The 18,138-nt window shown below is 35.6% G+C and overlaps 1 protein-coding gene across 8 annotated transcripts in view; it reads right to left on the reverse strand.

Moving 5' to 3' along the window:
- The window catches only part of FIP1L1 (factor interacting with PAPOLA and CPSF1), a 45,224-nt gene that overhangs the window by 12,543 nt on the left and 14,543 nt on the right, over positions 1-18,138 (reverse strand). For 3 of the 8 annotated variants that reach the window (XM_083835409.1, XM_083835406.1, XM_083835405.1), the window contains 5 exons: positions 8,725-8,818; positions 7,529-7,682; positions 7,063-7,086; positions 2,303-2,329; positions 1,708-1,762 (listed from right to left, as the gene is read on the reverse strand). In XM_083835409.1, coding sequence (XP_083691535.1) covers positions 1,708-1,762; positions 2,303-2,329; positions 7,063-7,086; positions 7,529-7,682; positions 8,725-8,818 — 354 coding nt within the window. Of the gene's footprint in view, positions 1-1,707; positions 1,763-2,302; positions 2,330-7,062; positions 7,087-7,528; positions 7,683-8,724; positions 8,819-16,287; positions 16,396-18,138 lie in introns of all 8 variants that reach the window. The other 5 variants (XM_083835410.1, XM_083835408.1, XM_083835407.1 and 2 more) reach the window with 2 other exon arrangements.

Consider the following 18,138-nt stretch of genomic DNA (forward strand, 5'->3'; position numbering starts at 1 on the left):
TAAAGCTAATTCCATTGATAGATATATACTGTTATTATTATTTCACTGAATTCTTACCACCATACAGACTAAAACAAAGTATCTTTTATAAGTTGATTTAAGTCTTCCATTTTGAGCATTAAAGCAAGAAAGCAGTCTGCCAACAAACGTTACTTCGCTTTTTAATACCGATGACAACAGCATTCTCTCACCTCTTCTTAAAATTAAAAAAAAAATCAGTATCTTCAAAACAAGTATTAAACATGAACCGTTCTTCATATTTTCCATTATATTTTCTTTTTCACATATCGTTCTGTATCTGTGCAGAGATAAGCGATCTCCAATTGTCTGAAAGTGCTCATTTGTGAATGAAGCCATTCTCACTCTTTCTTAAAAAAGTAGGTATGGAGCATATCTATGAACAGGTGGACTTCAAATGTGTAGTTCTATAAATAAAGTATTAAATTGACTACATATTTTCTACTCTGACTTCTCTCAGAGGTAGCCAACTCAAGTAGGTAAAAAACAGGAAGGTTAAAATGGATGATATGTACACAGGACATAATTCAAACATACAATTCTTTGATGACTTTTAGCACTTCCTACATAGCTTGAATGAATTATCTTTGCTGTATTTAAATTGAACGTTATTTCTGTTCTTCAAGGCAGCGCAACATAAAGAAAGTCCGGGGTTAGTTTAGTTTAAAAGCAAAACAAATACAGTAATAATGAAAGGCCACTGCAACAGTGCAACACTTAAAGGTGTAAGATCTAGTTCCCATGTACTAAAATCAAGTGGATAAAAAAATCCACGCAGTTTCAGAAACTATATAAATATTTACTTAAGTAAATACAATGACTACTGCTTAACTGTCAGAAGCAGCAGTCACTCACAACAACTGTCACTAGGAAATAACAAATTTACTTTCATGCACATCAAATGCATTGTTAGTTTTTTTCTAAATTAAATCAGATGAGGATTTTCTCTGAGATTTACCATCATCATCCTGTAGAGTATATGTTAACAGAATTTTCAATTTCAAAGGAACAGATGTGTGCACCTTCTTCCAGTGAAATCCAAAGGACTGGCAAGAGGCTTGCACCATCTTCTTAAGTGAGCTTTGTATATGACCTGGTTTTGGCCTACAGCAAAATATAAATATTTTGAGGGCTGTGCTGACCACTTTTTTGCTGTTGTTTTGGTTTTGTTTTAAGATACATATATATATAACAGGTATTGAAAAAACACTATTAAGCCTATTAAATCTGAACATTTACAAGTAAAGCAGAAATAGAAATTTGGATTCTGTAGAACTCTGACATTCCCAGTAGCTTATGAGGGTGTGAATGTGTGGCCAAATTGTTTATTTACATTTATATAAAAGGATATGGTAGCTGTAAGATGAATTATGAGGTTCACCTAAATAACTCTTCAGACTACTAAGGACTACAATTGTTACCTTAACTTTGTTCTTAAGTCTTGGCACTGATACAGTATCATAACTCAATAAAGCTAGTAAGTGGTCAAGGAACCTACTTAAAACAACATTAAATGTCAAAGATGTGAGACTAGTAACACTTCTGGAAAAATACTGTAAAAATCGGAAACTGTCTCCCCACAGATAGACAGAACCCACCGGATAGTATAAGAGTCCTTCCTGATATCTAATTTACTGCAGCTACAGAATACCAATATATTGCTTTGTAAGATTTCAAACAGATAATCACCTTTCTATCGTGGGTATGAGGGAAGGTGGAGGACCGCCAGGTGGTGGTGGGAAGCCTGTAGTAATTAATCGGGAAGAATGGGGGTGGTAGGAAAACATAAAAGAACTGGGTTAGGCATGCAATGGCCAACACATTTCAGAGAGCATAATGCAAATCATTATCACTTAATGTCTAAATAGGTTTATTTGGTAAAACAGGTATTTCCAGCTTAACGAAGGCAGAGTTCTAAGTATCAGCAGTTTAAATTAAATACGTCATTCTTAAAAAATACAAGAACTGAGAAGCATAGGAAAATTCCTAAGTAGCTACCAATACCTTATAAACAAAATCACAACTGTCTTATGCGTAACAGCAATAACAAATGGAAAGAGAAGAAAGAAGCAGACTTTCAAGAAACTGGCAGATAAATCCACTTGCCAAGAACATTTTCATACTTTTCTGCCTTGCATCAGAATAACTGAGCATACATCCACAAGTTTATATTTATAAACTTTTATCTACATATAACTAAAAGAAACTTGATAAATTGTACATCAAGGAAGGTGTTTTTTTTTTTTTTTAACCCAAATGTGGAAAAAAATCGAAGCAAGTTTACCTGGTGGTGGTACTGTTATTGGTATACCTAAAAAGACAACAAATAATGTATCAGTTATAGTAAATGTTTATCATCTGTGGGTCTAAAATCAGACTGAGCTATCGCAGCATACATGATCAAGAGGAATAACTTATTTTCTGTGTTCTTGGATTAAGATTTCACATTAATACCTACCAATATGCTTTTATGCGAGCCTTGTGCAACTTGCCTTCTTACATTACTATTCTTAAGAATCTTATTTAATTGGAAACAAAAACAATGAAGAATGATGCTGTGTAAGAAGATCAGAAGTAAATCCATAACCCTAAAATGTTAAGTATCCAGAAAGAAAGTAATGCTCCACAGAACATATCTGCTTCATTTTATATTCCATAACTAGATGAAAGGAAATGTAATCGGCCCCTGACCTTTAATAGCTTAGTATAGGAAATACAATGTCCACATGGACAAAATATTATGGCAACAAGAAACATTACAGACTTTTCAGTCAATGCCATGCCACACCGCAATTAATCATTCAGTTGCTACTTGGAGGGAAAAAAATGTTCAGTACTCTATTTTCTTGTAAATATCTGGGAAGGGAGCATCCCTTAATACATGCACATTCAAAAACTGTTATAACTCTGTTGGTTTTCTGCACATTTAAAGCTTCATTTCTAAAGCAGCAGTAGTTTGAATTTAATTTCACATGACTCCAGACCATCTTTTAGAACACTGCATTTTTTAAATGTAAATTTGTAAGAGGCCAGAAGAAACTATTGGTAGTTTGAGGTAAATCCCATTTATGCATACTTCAGTAAGTGAATCAGGCAATTACTGAAACATTACTGAAACAGAAGTAATAGTTAACCTTTCACAAAGTCCCAAACAAGTTGTCTCTTCCTTCTCAACTCTATCAAAAAACTCCATTTTGCATTAATTTGGATAAAACAGAAGCAGAGGAGCACTTCAAAGTGGTAAGTTGGCAGAGCAATATTAATCAAGAAACTCATAAAACAGTCGTGCTCTCTGAACTCTTTCAGTCCTTATTATTGAGAAAAAATTGAGAGCACTTTGATTCTACTAGGCACTACAAATCACCAACTGAAAAGAAAAAAATGTGTATTTTTCTGACAGATCTAAACCTTTTCTCCTTCCTCCTTCCTTCTTCTGAAGGGCCAATTCCCTTTTCTAGAAGAGACCACTACTCCTCTTTAACCTCTCTCTGAATGAAAGAACATGCAAGCTGAGGAAGAGTGATCAATTTCACTGGTTTCTGGTGATTTCACTGACATGAATTCATATCAGCATTAGAGTATTAAACAAATTATGAAATAAAATTCTTGCCCAAACATGAAGGTATAAAACCTCATTTCTCAGCCAAAATTTAAACCAAGTGATAGTAAACCCCGAAAGCAAAACTTCTAAACCGCAGCAGCCATTAATTTGACCAGCACGCAAGATTTCCAGTGTGTACTACCATTGTTAAGAACACTGGAAATCACATAATAAAGAGTATGAAAAATCTACTTGAAAAATCTGAAAGAGGAAGACTGGGAACACAAACTGTTGCATAGCTTAAGAATTTTCTATTCATCTTTTTTGATTAACTGTCCATCTTAAAATACTCTTCATGAGCTTGCAGCATAGAACATATATTAAAAAAAAAGACAAAATTACTCCAGCAATCTTGAGAACACTGTTCTCAAAAAGTTCTCTCAAATTAATGAATTTATTAGCTATACCTTATGTTAAAAATATCTTTAAATTGCTGCATTAAAAACAGTATATTGTTAGCACTGAGGATGGCTCTTAGCAGCATGCACAGAACGGCCTGGATAGGCTTCAGCTAATACTCAGTACAGAGGATGAAAATCTGATTAAACAATTAATATATTCCTCAGAAATTCATCTTGGGCAGAAATACAAATAAAAATCTCAGCAAAAGATTTCAAGCCAAATGAAAAAATTCACTTGAGAGCCATTCGAACAAAGTTTAAAGAGACTAAATACAACTGGTATCCAGAGACTGGATGTCCAAATAATTTTAATGAATTGGTTAATTCAGAATATTATACTGAAGAAACATAAAGGCATTTTTTCCTCTAAAATTTTGATGAACTTTTTAAAAAATCTTGATTAACAGTTATATCATTTTAAGATGGAAGCTGATTTCCTCGATGCTATCAGAGTGAAGTGAACATTATCCTATATTCCAAGTTAGCAAGCATCACTATGAAGATCTAAAAGTCTTGTTTTTTTCCTTGCCTTTTTCACTACAGAAGAAGGTGACAGAAAACAATGAACAAAAAAAATCATGAACTTCAGGTAATGGAAAATTCTCTTCACTCCTTTGCCTTTTATTAATGCAGTGAAAACATATTTGAGGTATGAAAACATACTCGAATCATCAGCAGCCAATTAATTCTTTTTAGAAACAAGAAAAAAGACATCTTGAGTCACTTCTTGTGATGTAGGAACTATACTTGAGTATCAGTGTAAGAAAGAAGCTTAGCACAGATCACCTCCCTATGACGCACTGCACTGCAGTACCACAAAGATAAGCCTGGCCAAAACCTAAGTATTCAGAGGTGCGTCAGGAGCAATCTAAATGGCATCAGCGCAGAATTTTACCTAACGTGCTCAGATTTGCTTTCAGGACACTCTATCCCAATCTACCAACTCAAGGCTGGTAAATATTTAGAGAACACCAAGTAGGTTTTACTAAAGGAAAGCAATGACACATGTGCTATGCTTGCTGAGTAAGGAATCAAGCATGATAATGCTGCCCTGACTTAACATTTTGCAAGTTAGCTGAACTGTGTAATAGCCCACAGCTACGTAGTACAACTCCACTCAGTAAAAACTTCTTTTGTCAGGCTAAACTAAGTCAAATTGTCTCTTATTCATCACAAGATAAAAGAGTACACTTAGACTATGGGCTGAGCAGCCGTACAGTTTAATTGCTAAGCTTTGGTGGAAGTCTAAGCAGTCAAACTTCCCAAAACTATGCAACACAAGTTTAATGCTTCACAGTAAGGTTTTCCTAATCTCAAAAATACATGACACACAAAAATACGTCAACTGTATGCTTAAACCACAACACATAAAACAACATTTAAACTTGTTAAGCAGGCTGTTAAACAGAGGCATCCACATTCTTCTTTAGATTTACATTAATCCAACAACGCAACAAACCACGAAAACTAAAACCAACACATTGTTTGCAACAGCCACCGATCTCCTAGCAGTACTTGAGAATTTTCTGGCTTTGGCCATTTGAATAATTCCAGGACTCATTCCTCAAAGAAGATTTGAATCGCAAGAGTGAATGAATTCAGAACAAGAGACCTAACTTCAAAGGAAGATCCTTTTTCAAAGGGGCTTTTGGAGGATGTTTTATATTTGGAATACTTAAATTTTCTGGCAAGTAGTCCCAGTTTAATATTCGGTAAGAGTGGGCTTTCTTCCCTCCTCCTCCACTGAACTTAGGAGGGATGGCAGATTCTATTTTAGGAACAGCTTTGAAGATAAAGAGCTGGCAACAGCACAATTAAAACACAGCCCTGAATAAACCAAATCCACAGCTCTTAATCGTTATTTTCAAATCCACTTGAGGCACGGAAGGATGTTGAAGGAGACTTTCTGAACAAGTGTATGTCATAAACCCGTCTGCAAACCACAAGACTAAAGCTAAACCTGCTTGCTAGATCTGTAACACGTGTGCATTTCTTTCACCTTTAGAAAGCTCAACAGGTGAGGGGTTTGATAAGAACAGTACAGCACAGCTCTATGACATTGCTGCACCAGGAGCATTCGTGGTAGGGGGTGAATCCTGTCTGGTTTTAAATCATATGCAGCTTTTCTGTGCTACAACTACAATTATAATAATAGTTACTTCCTAAAAACCTGCAAAGCATTCCATAATCAGAAAGTTTTAAATACAGTTTAATACTAGTTAGCATTAGGATTACATCCCTCTGCATTCTATCCCCTCAGCAATAAAGAAACTTCACAAAATTGCCAGAGCGGTAGCATATTCTCTCTTCAGATATCATATTTTTACATTTACACACAGTAACTCAGAACATTTTAAAATATTTCCCCCTTCTATACCCTAGGCTGCATCATTTTGTGCATAATGATCACTGATGAAAGCCAGAGCTTGACATGCAGCAGGAGTTAATAGTTTTTAGATCACCAGCAAGTGAACAAATCAACATATTCCATGGGAAAGGATTTAAATCCTATCGAGTCCCACACAAAATCATTGTACAGAAATAATATTGTTGCTTCTTTGCTTATACGTGAGAGAATTAACAAAGATGCTTTTAAAAGATTCCATAAGCAAATGAAAAAGCAAGAAAACGTTCAACAAGACTTCAGTACAAGTCAAGAAAAAACGCAAGGAACAAATGGAGAAAACAAGGAAAGGGGCTCCAAATGACATCACCTCTTATGTAACAAACCCTTCATTTTCCTACTCAGATACTTCCCGAAGTTTCTGCATCTATTTTGACTTTTCACTTTTTACTTTTTAACTTAAATTCCTTAACAGGACAACACTCAGGTAACTGCACAAGTAGCACAAATGCCCTTGATGCGCTCTCATTTTAGTAAGTATCAGTAAATTTCAAACATTTAACAATGAGCAGTTTTCAAAAAGCTTTGATTTCTCTAAGATTCACAGACCCAGAAAGCTGGATAAAAAGATCAAGTGCTGATTAGATCTTTCAGTGAAAAAAAAAAAAAAAAAGATGCAGCACAAATGCATTTCTTACCAGACTTCCAAGAATTCAGAGATACTGTGAGAGGAAATAGGAATTAAAGATTCCGTTGGTGTTTGGATCTTAGACATCAGAAAATCCAACTTTTGACACAAATTCTTGTTATGTCATGCTTTTAGTTCAAAGGTATCCAGAATCATTTGCTAACACGTACCTCTCAATAGCATTAACAGTATTTGAATCACAGAAAAGAGCTTCTCACTTCAAACATTCTCAAGGACACAGAAGCCAACATTCAGTATTTAAGAAATTATTTACTACCTGTGGCTACTCTTACTGAGAAAGTAAAGACATCCATTTCCATTTCTGCCTTGCAGGTACATTCATGAGGAGAGTACAACGCAAAATTCTGAAATTCTACACACGCAGTCAAATCTGCATGGCATGTGCTGTCTTTAATTCACTATCATCAAGCATCAGTCTCTCGTTTCCCATATTGCATGTGGTGCAGGATATTTACCTGGTGGGGGAATCAGAGGTGGAGCAGTACTGACAGTTGGAGGGGGTGGGAGGAAAGGAGGTGGTGGAAGGTGGGTAGGTGGAGCTCCTGGAGGGAAAAATGGAGGTGGCTTGGTAAAATTGTCTACTTCAGGATTAGATCGTTCTGAAAGAACCTGTAAAATATCAAACTATAGTTACAATTGCTACGTAAAAAGGGTAGAAGACAGGTTTCCTCTTTTTCCTACATCAGGAATATATTACATATGCACCTAAAGGGCCATATTCAGACAGTTTAAATTCTACCTCAATCCCTGTGTTCAGTATCCCACACTTGCTAAGTACCTCTGAGGGCCACTAGGGTACAATGAACATAGGATTTTAGAGGAAATATAGGCCATCTGAATATGGCCCAAACCATCTTAAATTTGCATGTAAAGCAAAATATTTCTTAAAAAATCAATATAAAAAGCATGAAAAAAATAAGATTTTAGGTTATTTAAAACACTGTGAGAAGCTCAGCTGCAAAACACACTGATGTGTTTTCAGTATAAGCACTAAAATCCATTATTATTTTCGTTGTTTAACCTTAACCTAAATTGGCATGGAAACGCAGCTAGAGCAGCACCAAGCAAACTTGATTCTTCTCCACAGGTAGAGTCACAAGAGGAGAAAGTGTGTTTGACCTTAACACATTTAGTTGTTTTCTGAAGATAATCCAAGCCCATAAAGACTAGTATTATAACTTATGGTAAAATACTACTATGTACATTTAAAAAAAAAAAAAGCACAATCAACAATTTACTCCTTCAAAACATATTTCTAAAGGACTATTTCTTCAAATGTGTATCAAGAGATTTTCAGCATGTGTCTGACAGGAATAGGGGAGGAATACATAGTCAATTTAAATATTTATCTTTATCACATAGTAAACAAAACTTTATCCCATGCGTATCTAGCAGAGACGGTGCTGTCTCCTGGATTGTAAGTCTGCAAGATTGCTTATTTCCTTCCAAGTACACTAAAACATTTATCTTTAGAAATATATCAGATGTTTCATCTTAATGTACTTCAATTAACCGCCATAACTTTCTTCCTGAAATTAAAGCTACTTCTCTCTTTCTCATTTATACACATTGGAGCATTTTAATCAGTAGCTAAGGTGAAAGCAAAAATGTCTTTTAGTCGAAGATAGTGTGCAAATCTGCAGTATAAAACCTGTATGTTGCTGTTTTCATTAGCACGCCGTCGTCCTTCCACCCTGCTGATAGTGATGGTCTGTCCAATCACATCTATTGTGCCAGATAATCGCCTGCAACACAGGACAAACCAGAATCAACAAGCAGAACTGGAAAGAAAGAGAAGACATTGTTACGGACTTCTCTTATTCTGAATGCCACAAGTTCCTTCTCCTGTACAAAACATAAAAGACTTTCTGAAGAACGTTAAATATGATAAATTTCATGAAATATGCAAGTGCGTAGAACAAAACAATGAAGCAAACACTCCTGTAGGATAAAGGATGACTGTCTCCGCATTCTCCTTCCATCCCCAATAAGAAAATAAATCTATACTTTTGTCAGTGATTAAAAAAAAACAAACAAACAAACAACAAACATAAGGAATAATACAGGGAGATCACCAAAAAACATCAGTAAGGAGAGAGTATATTAAACAGAACTTCTTAAAAATCTGAAGTAAAATAGTTAAAACTAATCATGAAAAATAAATTTTAAACTGCAGAAACCATACCAGAGGATTCCACGGAAGATCAAATGAAGGTAAGTTAGGAGGCAGAAATAAACATAAGCCAACTGTTCCATGCATACTATAGATATTGCAGCACATATTGAAGAAAATCACCAGGCATCCCTCTTGTATCGGAACATACAGTGTTGCATCAAATTCAAAGGAATGTTAGACCAGTCATTCATACTTCTGCTCCTCAGATTTCCAAATGCAAAATGTCTCTCTACAAAGCATTTGCATAGCTAAATGCTATGTTCACCTTCATTAAAGAAACTGGCAACGAAGCAGCAGAAGACTCACTTCAGTCTCCCTTACAACCCAACCAGGCAACATGTGAACATAACACGCTGAGAAGACCTACCTTAGAAGCAGCTAGCAATGGGTTTTTAGAGAAGAAAGGAAGGAAAAGTAGCATACATATACAGACTTTCCCTCCCACTTCTTGCCAATCAAAAATTTAGGGACTTCCTATGCAACCTGAGCACTGCGTTTAATAGTCCCTCATTAACTTGCATTTGCACAATCTCTTTTGAACAAACACACTTGTGCTTTCAACCTCCAGTGATGCAACCTGTTTCAGCTATTGTTTTTGTGTTTGGTGCCCTACAGTCCTTGTGCTAAAAAAAAAAAAAATCATCGTCATAAAAATACCTGTTCTCTGGCAAAACAGCGTTCCTGGTGCCTCTGCTGCACCTCTTCACAGTCATCTCTTTCCCAAGATGAACTAATCCACACTTCTACTCATACACAAGTGACTCTAACTTTAATTATTTAGTTCTCTTTTTTGTGCACCTCTCCCACTTCTACTATAACCTTTCTGATATGATATAAACAGAACCACAGATAATATTCAGCTCTCAGTGCAACACAGCTTTATGCACTATTATAATCATTTTTCTCATTTTGTTCCCCACTGGTCATGATAACTACGATTCTGTTTGCTATTTTGGCTAACACTGGAAATTGAACTGACATTTTGGGAAGTGGCAACAATAATTCCATGATCTCCTTCCCAACTGGTAATGTGTAATTAGAGCCTATGACTACAGATGATTAGGGCTGATTTCTCCAACTCCTTTCCCCCCTTCTTTTTTCTCTTATATTTATGAACCCTTATAGATTAATGATTTTCTCTAAAAATAGCTGAACTGCCTTTAAGTCACCTGAAATTAATAAGAAAAAGAACAAGAGCTGATTCTGCTGAGAAAGACTATAGTTGTTTCCTTAAAAATACATGTGTTGTCCCCTGTGAATTTTTTTTCCCCTATTTAAATGTAAATACATAAATAGACTCATGGGTTCAAACTTGCAGGAAGTTGTTCTTTCTAATAAAAAGAAGTAATTAATCTTAGTTAATATTATCAAAAATCCACTATTTTTTTCTTCCCTCAAGTTTTTCATCTGTCAAGTACTGTTTAAAAGCAAGCTAGCTGCATCTCTGCAAACAAGATGGATTCAAGCCTTGGTCTGCTGAACAAACTGTAGCACTAATAACTACAGAGGGCTAAATTTCTCCCCCAGTTTCATTTTTTTCTTCCGAATATATTTTAGAATTTCCAGATACACAAGTCATATAACAACTACATCTTCTCCACTTCCTATCGATGCACATTTCACGTTTCTCAAAGACACAGATGAGCTGACCGCTCCTCGGTGCTATTTCAATTTTCCCACACACATTCTCATTTCTGCTCAGTAGAGTTCACAGTATTTTATTATTCCAATGATGAAAATATCACAAACTAATAAAATAATTAATAGGCCAACTGTGACAAACAGAATTTTCTTTACATATTGATGAGATCATACAGATTAATACGTGTATTTCTAACCTGATGTTTCACTCTCTTTTTTAAGGCTGTCATCAGAAGTACTGATGTACAAAAATTAACTGCTCTGGTAAAGTAAGAATAAACTTCATAAAGGCCTGTTAATTCAGAAACTTTGTATTTGGTGCCACATTCTAAAAGAAAAGAAACCTAATCTGAAGTAGGAGAAAGGTGATTTTTTCTACGGACACACTAAAAAGAGTAAAATATAGTATAGGGATGAAAAGATGATGACAATCCTGCTCCACTAGGAATGCTGACCAACATGTCAAAAGCCTTCACACCAGGATCTCGTTTTCATCTTCACAGCAAGATTTTGAACACCTTGTGTCCATTTCCTGATCGAGAGCAAGCACTGTCTTACTTTATTTTTTTTTTTTTACAAAACGAAAATGCTACAGGAACAAACTCAGTAAGTCTTACCTTCCTCTTAAATTTTTGACTTTGTTTTCTTATGATAAACATTTTTGCACTGTCTATAAAGCAGTTATGGCTATAAAGGATCAGGAAAACCTTAAAGTTCTTATTTTATACAATCATAACAATTGCTGCAGTAAATAGCAACATACAGACCATGTGAATCAAACTAAGGAAAATGGAATACAAAACTGTACTATGGAAAAGCACTATTTTACTACCAATTATAAAAACACTTTTAAGTAGAACTAAAAAGAAGTTGAGAGACAGAGAAGAAACCTGGAGTACTGGCATCAGTATGTCAGGAAATCTGCAGACATAAAATTATAGATTCTAAACCAGACCCTCTTGTCTGGTTTGTATGAAAGGCCATATACAATCCTTTAGTTAGTTTTCATTCGAAGAACTGCATCTTATTTAGAAAAAAACACATAAAAACACAATCTGGAATTTAAATGTTTACTGATAGAGTTCACGATGCCTGGTAAGTTATTCCAATGAATGCTGGAGTTAATTTGTGAATTTTTGATGTAAATGTATCTCACTTCAGTTTCAAACCAGTCAACCTATTGAACTTATTTTTGTTAGACTGAAGCTGTTCCTACTACAAAATTCTTAACTCCCATTATGTACTCACGTAGTCTGTTAAGAGAGGTATCTTTAAGCCTGAAAGAGCATCTGAGTTCTTTACCACACAGCTGTCAACTGTGCATTATTATTATTATTTTTGTATTTAACCTTTCAAAGTAGAATAAAAACATTAAACTGATGGTAAAGACACTAGGGCATTCCGTGGGACACAAGCACTACCATTTGAAGCATAATCAAGTCTCTCAAAATCTTGAATTAATCAGCCACTTGGGAACATTCTCAAATAAAGGATTATAGCTGCCAGACCAGAAAACAGTATGACAAAGATCTGAATGTCATCTCTTATGACTAAAACCTGGTTTCTGTGACAATGTGGAATCAGTATTTTGAAGATAGGAAGAATCTAAAGTATAGTTTTAACATACCTGTCTGCAGCCCCAAAACAATAAAAATCCAGAAACCTAGCTTTATAGAATTTAAAACTCTGATTTGTATACAGAAGCAATAATACCCATCTGCTTTGCAGCCCACAATTAATTTCTAAAAGAGGTTAAAAAACAGGATGCACTTAGGTCAACTCCATTAGAAAACAAGGTACAAAATTACACTTCTAACGGATGAGAGAAACAAAGGTACATCAGTGCCACACCTATAAAGAACATCACAGTAAAGAAAATTGACAATATTTATCAACAGCAAGACACAGAGCAAGATGAAAGACTGGGAAAAGCTTTTAGAAATTTTCAGAATAGAAATGCAAAGAAAGAAAGGAAAAATACTTCTAGTTTTTAGAAGAGATACTCCTGATTCTTATTTTTTTCTAGTAGTATAGTTGACTACTAAACAGATTAATGCAAATAGCTGGGAAAACAGCTGAAAGTTCCTTGGAAGACTGCACATTGAGGATGATCCAAATGCCCTGTCGGCAGTGCTCTGCAATATTTGGGTTTACAGCTCCTGGATTTCAAAGCAAGCTCATTAAGCACAAGAGTTTGGAGGAAAAAAGAGATGCAATAGTACAAGAGTCTGACAACACTTCCGCAAATTACAGTGACGTACGCTACACAGCAGCCCCTCAAAGGATAACACAAGTTGAAGAAATTCTCTGATCCTAACGTCCCAGCCTAGAAATCAAGACTTCTGGATTGTTTCAACCTAAGTGCTGAAATAATCAACACCCGCTTTCCTAATCCTCCCCAGTTGCCGTTTTACATGGTAATCCTGCATGGCTGTACTTTGTCTGGATTATTGTTTTAGTAACTAAATTGCAAATGCAGGTATTATAAAATAACTGCTAAACCAACCACGTTTCACTAAAACAAAATAAAAAAGGACAAGTGAAATTTTTGTAAAACAAGAAAACTTTGTCTCATTCTTCAATCTGACCGCCCATTTGGTTTCAGAGTTCTAAGACACTGCTTTTCCTCCAGCATCAATACATTATCTAATTATCTCAAACTTTACCCAAGAAAACTTCCATTTTACCTAGCTTTAGTCCCTTTTATATGTTAGATAAGTCTCTTCTAAAGCAAGAAGTCCCTTGGATGACTCACTGCTTGGCTTACTCCAGCGTTCTACAGGGCTTCCACTTGGTATCAAGGTACTTCAGATTAAGACTCTCCCTGTCTTCCACTATTTGCACACTGTCAGCAGCTCCTGAATCAAGGCTGAAAACATGCAATGGACAACCATGGAGGAGTGCTGGGCATTAAAGTAATATGTGCATCAACACCAACACTGCAACAGCATCAGACAAGAGTCTGATGAGTATGCCTATGCTCTACTCATTCTCACTGAACTGGTGTTTTACAAATACACAGACACACGCTTCCTGATGTCCTTTGTTCTATCCAACAGCCAGAAGATTTCATTTCCTTAATGAGGCATGAGTTCAGGAATTTGCAGTCATACCGTGAAGTTGACAAATTCTCTATTTCCTAGACTGCAATAAGATTGCACGAAGTACGCTATTAGAAGAGCTTGAGATCCAATAAAAGAAGGCATATGCTCATTTGCAAATGGAGCAGACAACACCTCCGTCAAAAACTTCTATCTTCACTTACACAGAAGAGGCATCTGAAGCGTCCAGGATACAACAGCTGAGCAGCTTTTTAAGAGGGGCCAATATGAAGCCTTGGATCTTGACTAAGTCATAGCAAGCTGGCACGTGGGGAAATTTCAAAGACTGCTCAGCCAATTATTATCTGGCTTAATGATAAGAAGTTAAACAGGCACTATTAGGTTTGTCTCAGTGCTATCTGCAAAGAAAAGAAAGGACTTGGTTCGCCCCTTATACAACCAGGGCACCTGGGATACAGATGCAATCCCAATGGATACACCCGATCATAAAAGGCAATCCACACGTGTGGGACACACACGAACCCACAGCAGAGTTCACGCAAAGTACAGCTTAAAAGGGACATTCCAGCAACTCAGTGCATGATTTCACTCTAATTAACAAATGGTTATTTATGAGCTATTCACACTATGAGGACTGCCCTCCCTGGAGAATTAATTCAGAAAGCTATCTCTTATGGCAAACAGAGCTTATTTAGGTTTTACACAGCAAAAATAAATTGAGGGGGGAAAAAAGCAATTTTCTAAATACATAGCTTCAGAAATCAGCTCTTATCTTCACCACATGTAAGGTAAAAAAAAAAAAAAAAAAGAACTGTATTTTGAAATAGCACTTTCCAGAATTCAAAAGAAGTCTAACTACTGGATGCCACTTTTATTCACTAGACTACAGAACTAAGAATTATACTAGACTTTAGAAAACTTTCCTTCTATTTTCCTTCTTATCCTGTTTATGTAATTTGTTCTTTTATTTTCCTCCTCTTGAGGAGGCTCTCAACTTTTTTGAGCTTATTTACTACTGATGGATATAAAAAAGCAAACAAATTTAACACTATAAGCAAGATTTTGATTTTACATACAGAACAGATATTTCTTCAAAATAATTCAGTATCTATTGGAATTTTCATCATTAATCTTGCAAGGCCAGCTCATGAAACAGAAGAAACCTGTGTTTTTCATAGTAATGACATATCACAAATCCATTTTCTATAAAAAAAATCTGTTTAGAGAAAGGCCCAAGCACAGAGAACGCTGAAGAACTGGCTAATTTCTCTGAAAGCAAAATCCATCTACATGCAATGTACTCTTTAGCAGTAACCCAAAATAGCATAAATGGGAGTTAAAAAACCAACAGTATCTGACAGAACCAAGTTATATGATAGGGAGCTATTCTAGATATTACAGTAATGAGGAAATGCCAGTTTTTGCATCCAGCTTTTAAATGAAACTTCTACTTATTCCTCTGCTACTAAATAAATACTATCTTACAGACCCTGACAAATGATGTGAAGACAAGTACTGCTCTACAAAACAGCAAGATATCTCAACGACCTGGCTAGTTAGGACAGTTTTGAAATATGTCAAATTCTCTTCACAATCCATAAAATGTTATATTCAAAAGAGATTCCTTCAGTTTTTAACCTTAACAGTGACCAAGCATAAAATAAATCTTAACTGCATCTAGTGAACAAGCATTCTATTTGATACTACGTTGTTTGCGTATGATGTGCACTTACTAAACCACTTCCATTATGCTCTAACTTCTCCTTCAGGGTTACACAACACTTAATGCAATTCAGCAGCCCTAACTACCAAAAAATCAAGACAAGAGGTTCAAGTTTCATTCCTAAACAACCAATAACTCAGATTAAGACTGTGATTGTTTATAAACTCAAGCACAATTTCTCAGACTTTCACAGTGTGAACAAACACTGAATTTTTCTTTGAATAAAACAGGAAGCAATTCTAGTGAAGTAGTAACTTTTATTTGCTGGTGAGCAATAATTCTATTTTGTAAAATGCAGCTGCCATATCAGTAATGAATTATATACCTGATAGACCTTTGAGAAATTTTGAGGATGGGGGCCAAATTTAGATTGCTATCGTATGGAAACCTCTACTAAAATAAAAAAAAAAATGGACACAAAAATATTTTAATGCTTGTTTACAAACAAAAACAGCAAAAAACACTATCTGTCCTCTGACTTCCCACTAAAGGGAAATATGTGCTGCAATATCTGCGTGTTAAATTTTCCATGACGTGATGTGGCAGCCCTGACTAGTAAGTGGGGAATTAAAATGCTAAATAAGGACCATGCCCTGATTATTTTTTTCTTACCTTAATTTGGGTGATTCGGCCCTCCTATATCGTTCCTGCCACTTTCCGATGCCTGAACTGGCTTTTCTGGAGGCAGTGCTTGTCTGTGACTGAGAAGAGGCGCTGTTTCTGGTGAGATAAATTGTCTAGGTCTTTCTTTTCTTGTCTATCTTTTCTGCTCTTTGAATTCCTCTTCTCCTCATTCCCAGCTCCTTATCAATTTCCACACCAACGTGACTATATCCACTTGCACCAGTTTTTCCCTCCCTTTCACCAAATATATCAACTACTGCTAGAAGCTGAGACATTTTACTGCTAGGTGAGAAATGCTTCTAGCGATTTCACAACAATGCTCTACTGCATGGCATAAAGGCAATTACTTTAAGTTATCATAGAGCTGAATTGTTGAAAAATTTCTGCCTACCTAAATAAGCTCTTTAAAGAAAACAATCCGATCCCATCAAACACTGCCTGGTTATAAAGAAATCAGTAATGCAGTTTTTATATACAGAAAACAGTAATTGTATTCTGGAGAAGTCACTTGAGTAGAAGTATATAATCCATATAATCTAACAGTCAAGACATACTCGCTTAGCTAGTCTTACACTTCTAAGCACATCATTTTCTTTCAAAATCTCTTCTGACCACTTGGTAAACACCATCTTCTTTACACAAGAACGTATCTTAATCTAATGCAGCCAAAACAGCAGATATCAAATATGGGAAGAAGTCAGCTTTGCCATTGTAACCACCTACAATTACAGTACTCAGGCTAAACGTATGTAAGATTGTCTATTCTAACCACTGGAACGCACAAATGATAGAACTGGAAATGTTCGTTTTGTTTCATCTTTAGCTATGCAACAGACCAAATTGATTTACTGGCTTTGCACTCTTAAAAGAAAGCAAAGGTTGGGAAACCTATACAAGGTAAACTCAGTTCCTGGAAGAAAACAAGACAAGCCTGACACTTCTCAGGAAAAATCTGACTAACAATCAGTACACTAAGTTTGAATCTCTAAAAAATCTGAAAGACTGTCGCTTAAACTCGGAATTGCTAGCTTCAGGCAGGAAAAAAAAAGTAGCAGATAAAGGTATGGTATAAAGATATCTATAGTAAGATATATTTATTCTAACTAGAGCATATGACACAGATTTTACTTTTGAAGTCTATACCGTGCACATGTATGACCCTAAAGTATTAAACTTTTTCACAATAAAAGCAAGTTTCACAGAATCACAGTTTACACAATGCATTCTTCCAAAAATTTAAGCTTAGTTGTATTTTAATATCCCAGTCAGAAACTACTTTCTAAAGTGTTTAGAGATTTCTCTGTCCAATAGTGAGATGCATCAAGAATGGAAATCCTCTAAGATCTGTACTAGATACAGACTTTGAATCATTTCCCTGTGAACACAACATGCAATTTTGAGAACTCCGTTGTAAGAACACCACAAATTAGAAGCAATTCAGAAAAGAAAATTCAAAACATCATTACAGGATCAGTACAAAGTGTGGAAGACTTATACTGCTTCTCAGACAAAGAAAAAAAATTATAAAACTACTCAAATCTACTAAAAACCTAATAGGTCAGAAAAAAATTTAGGCCAGCTGGAGGGGAGTGAAAGGCAAATGCAAGCAAAAGGATCAAGTACGACTCCTCCCCACCAAGACAAACATATTTGGGTGTTAAACTGAATCAAAAAGGGTGGAATAAATAAACATGAGTGCCTGAGTTAGTCAAGATACTTATGGATGCTCCACTAAAAGCGAGTCACGGACACTAATCTTTAAATTGCTGAGAGCATACAACCTGCTCCACTTCCCTTGCCATGACATACAATACAATGACTTTTAATTTACGCAAAAAC

Source organism: Anser anser (genome assembly GCF_964211835.1).
Source record: "Anser anser genome assembly, chromosome: 4".
Taxonomy (NCBI): Eukaryota; Metazoa; Chordata; class Aves; order Anseriformes; family Anatidae; genus Anser; species Anser anser.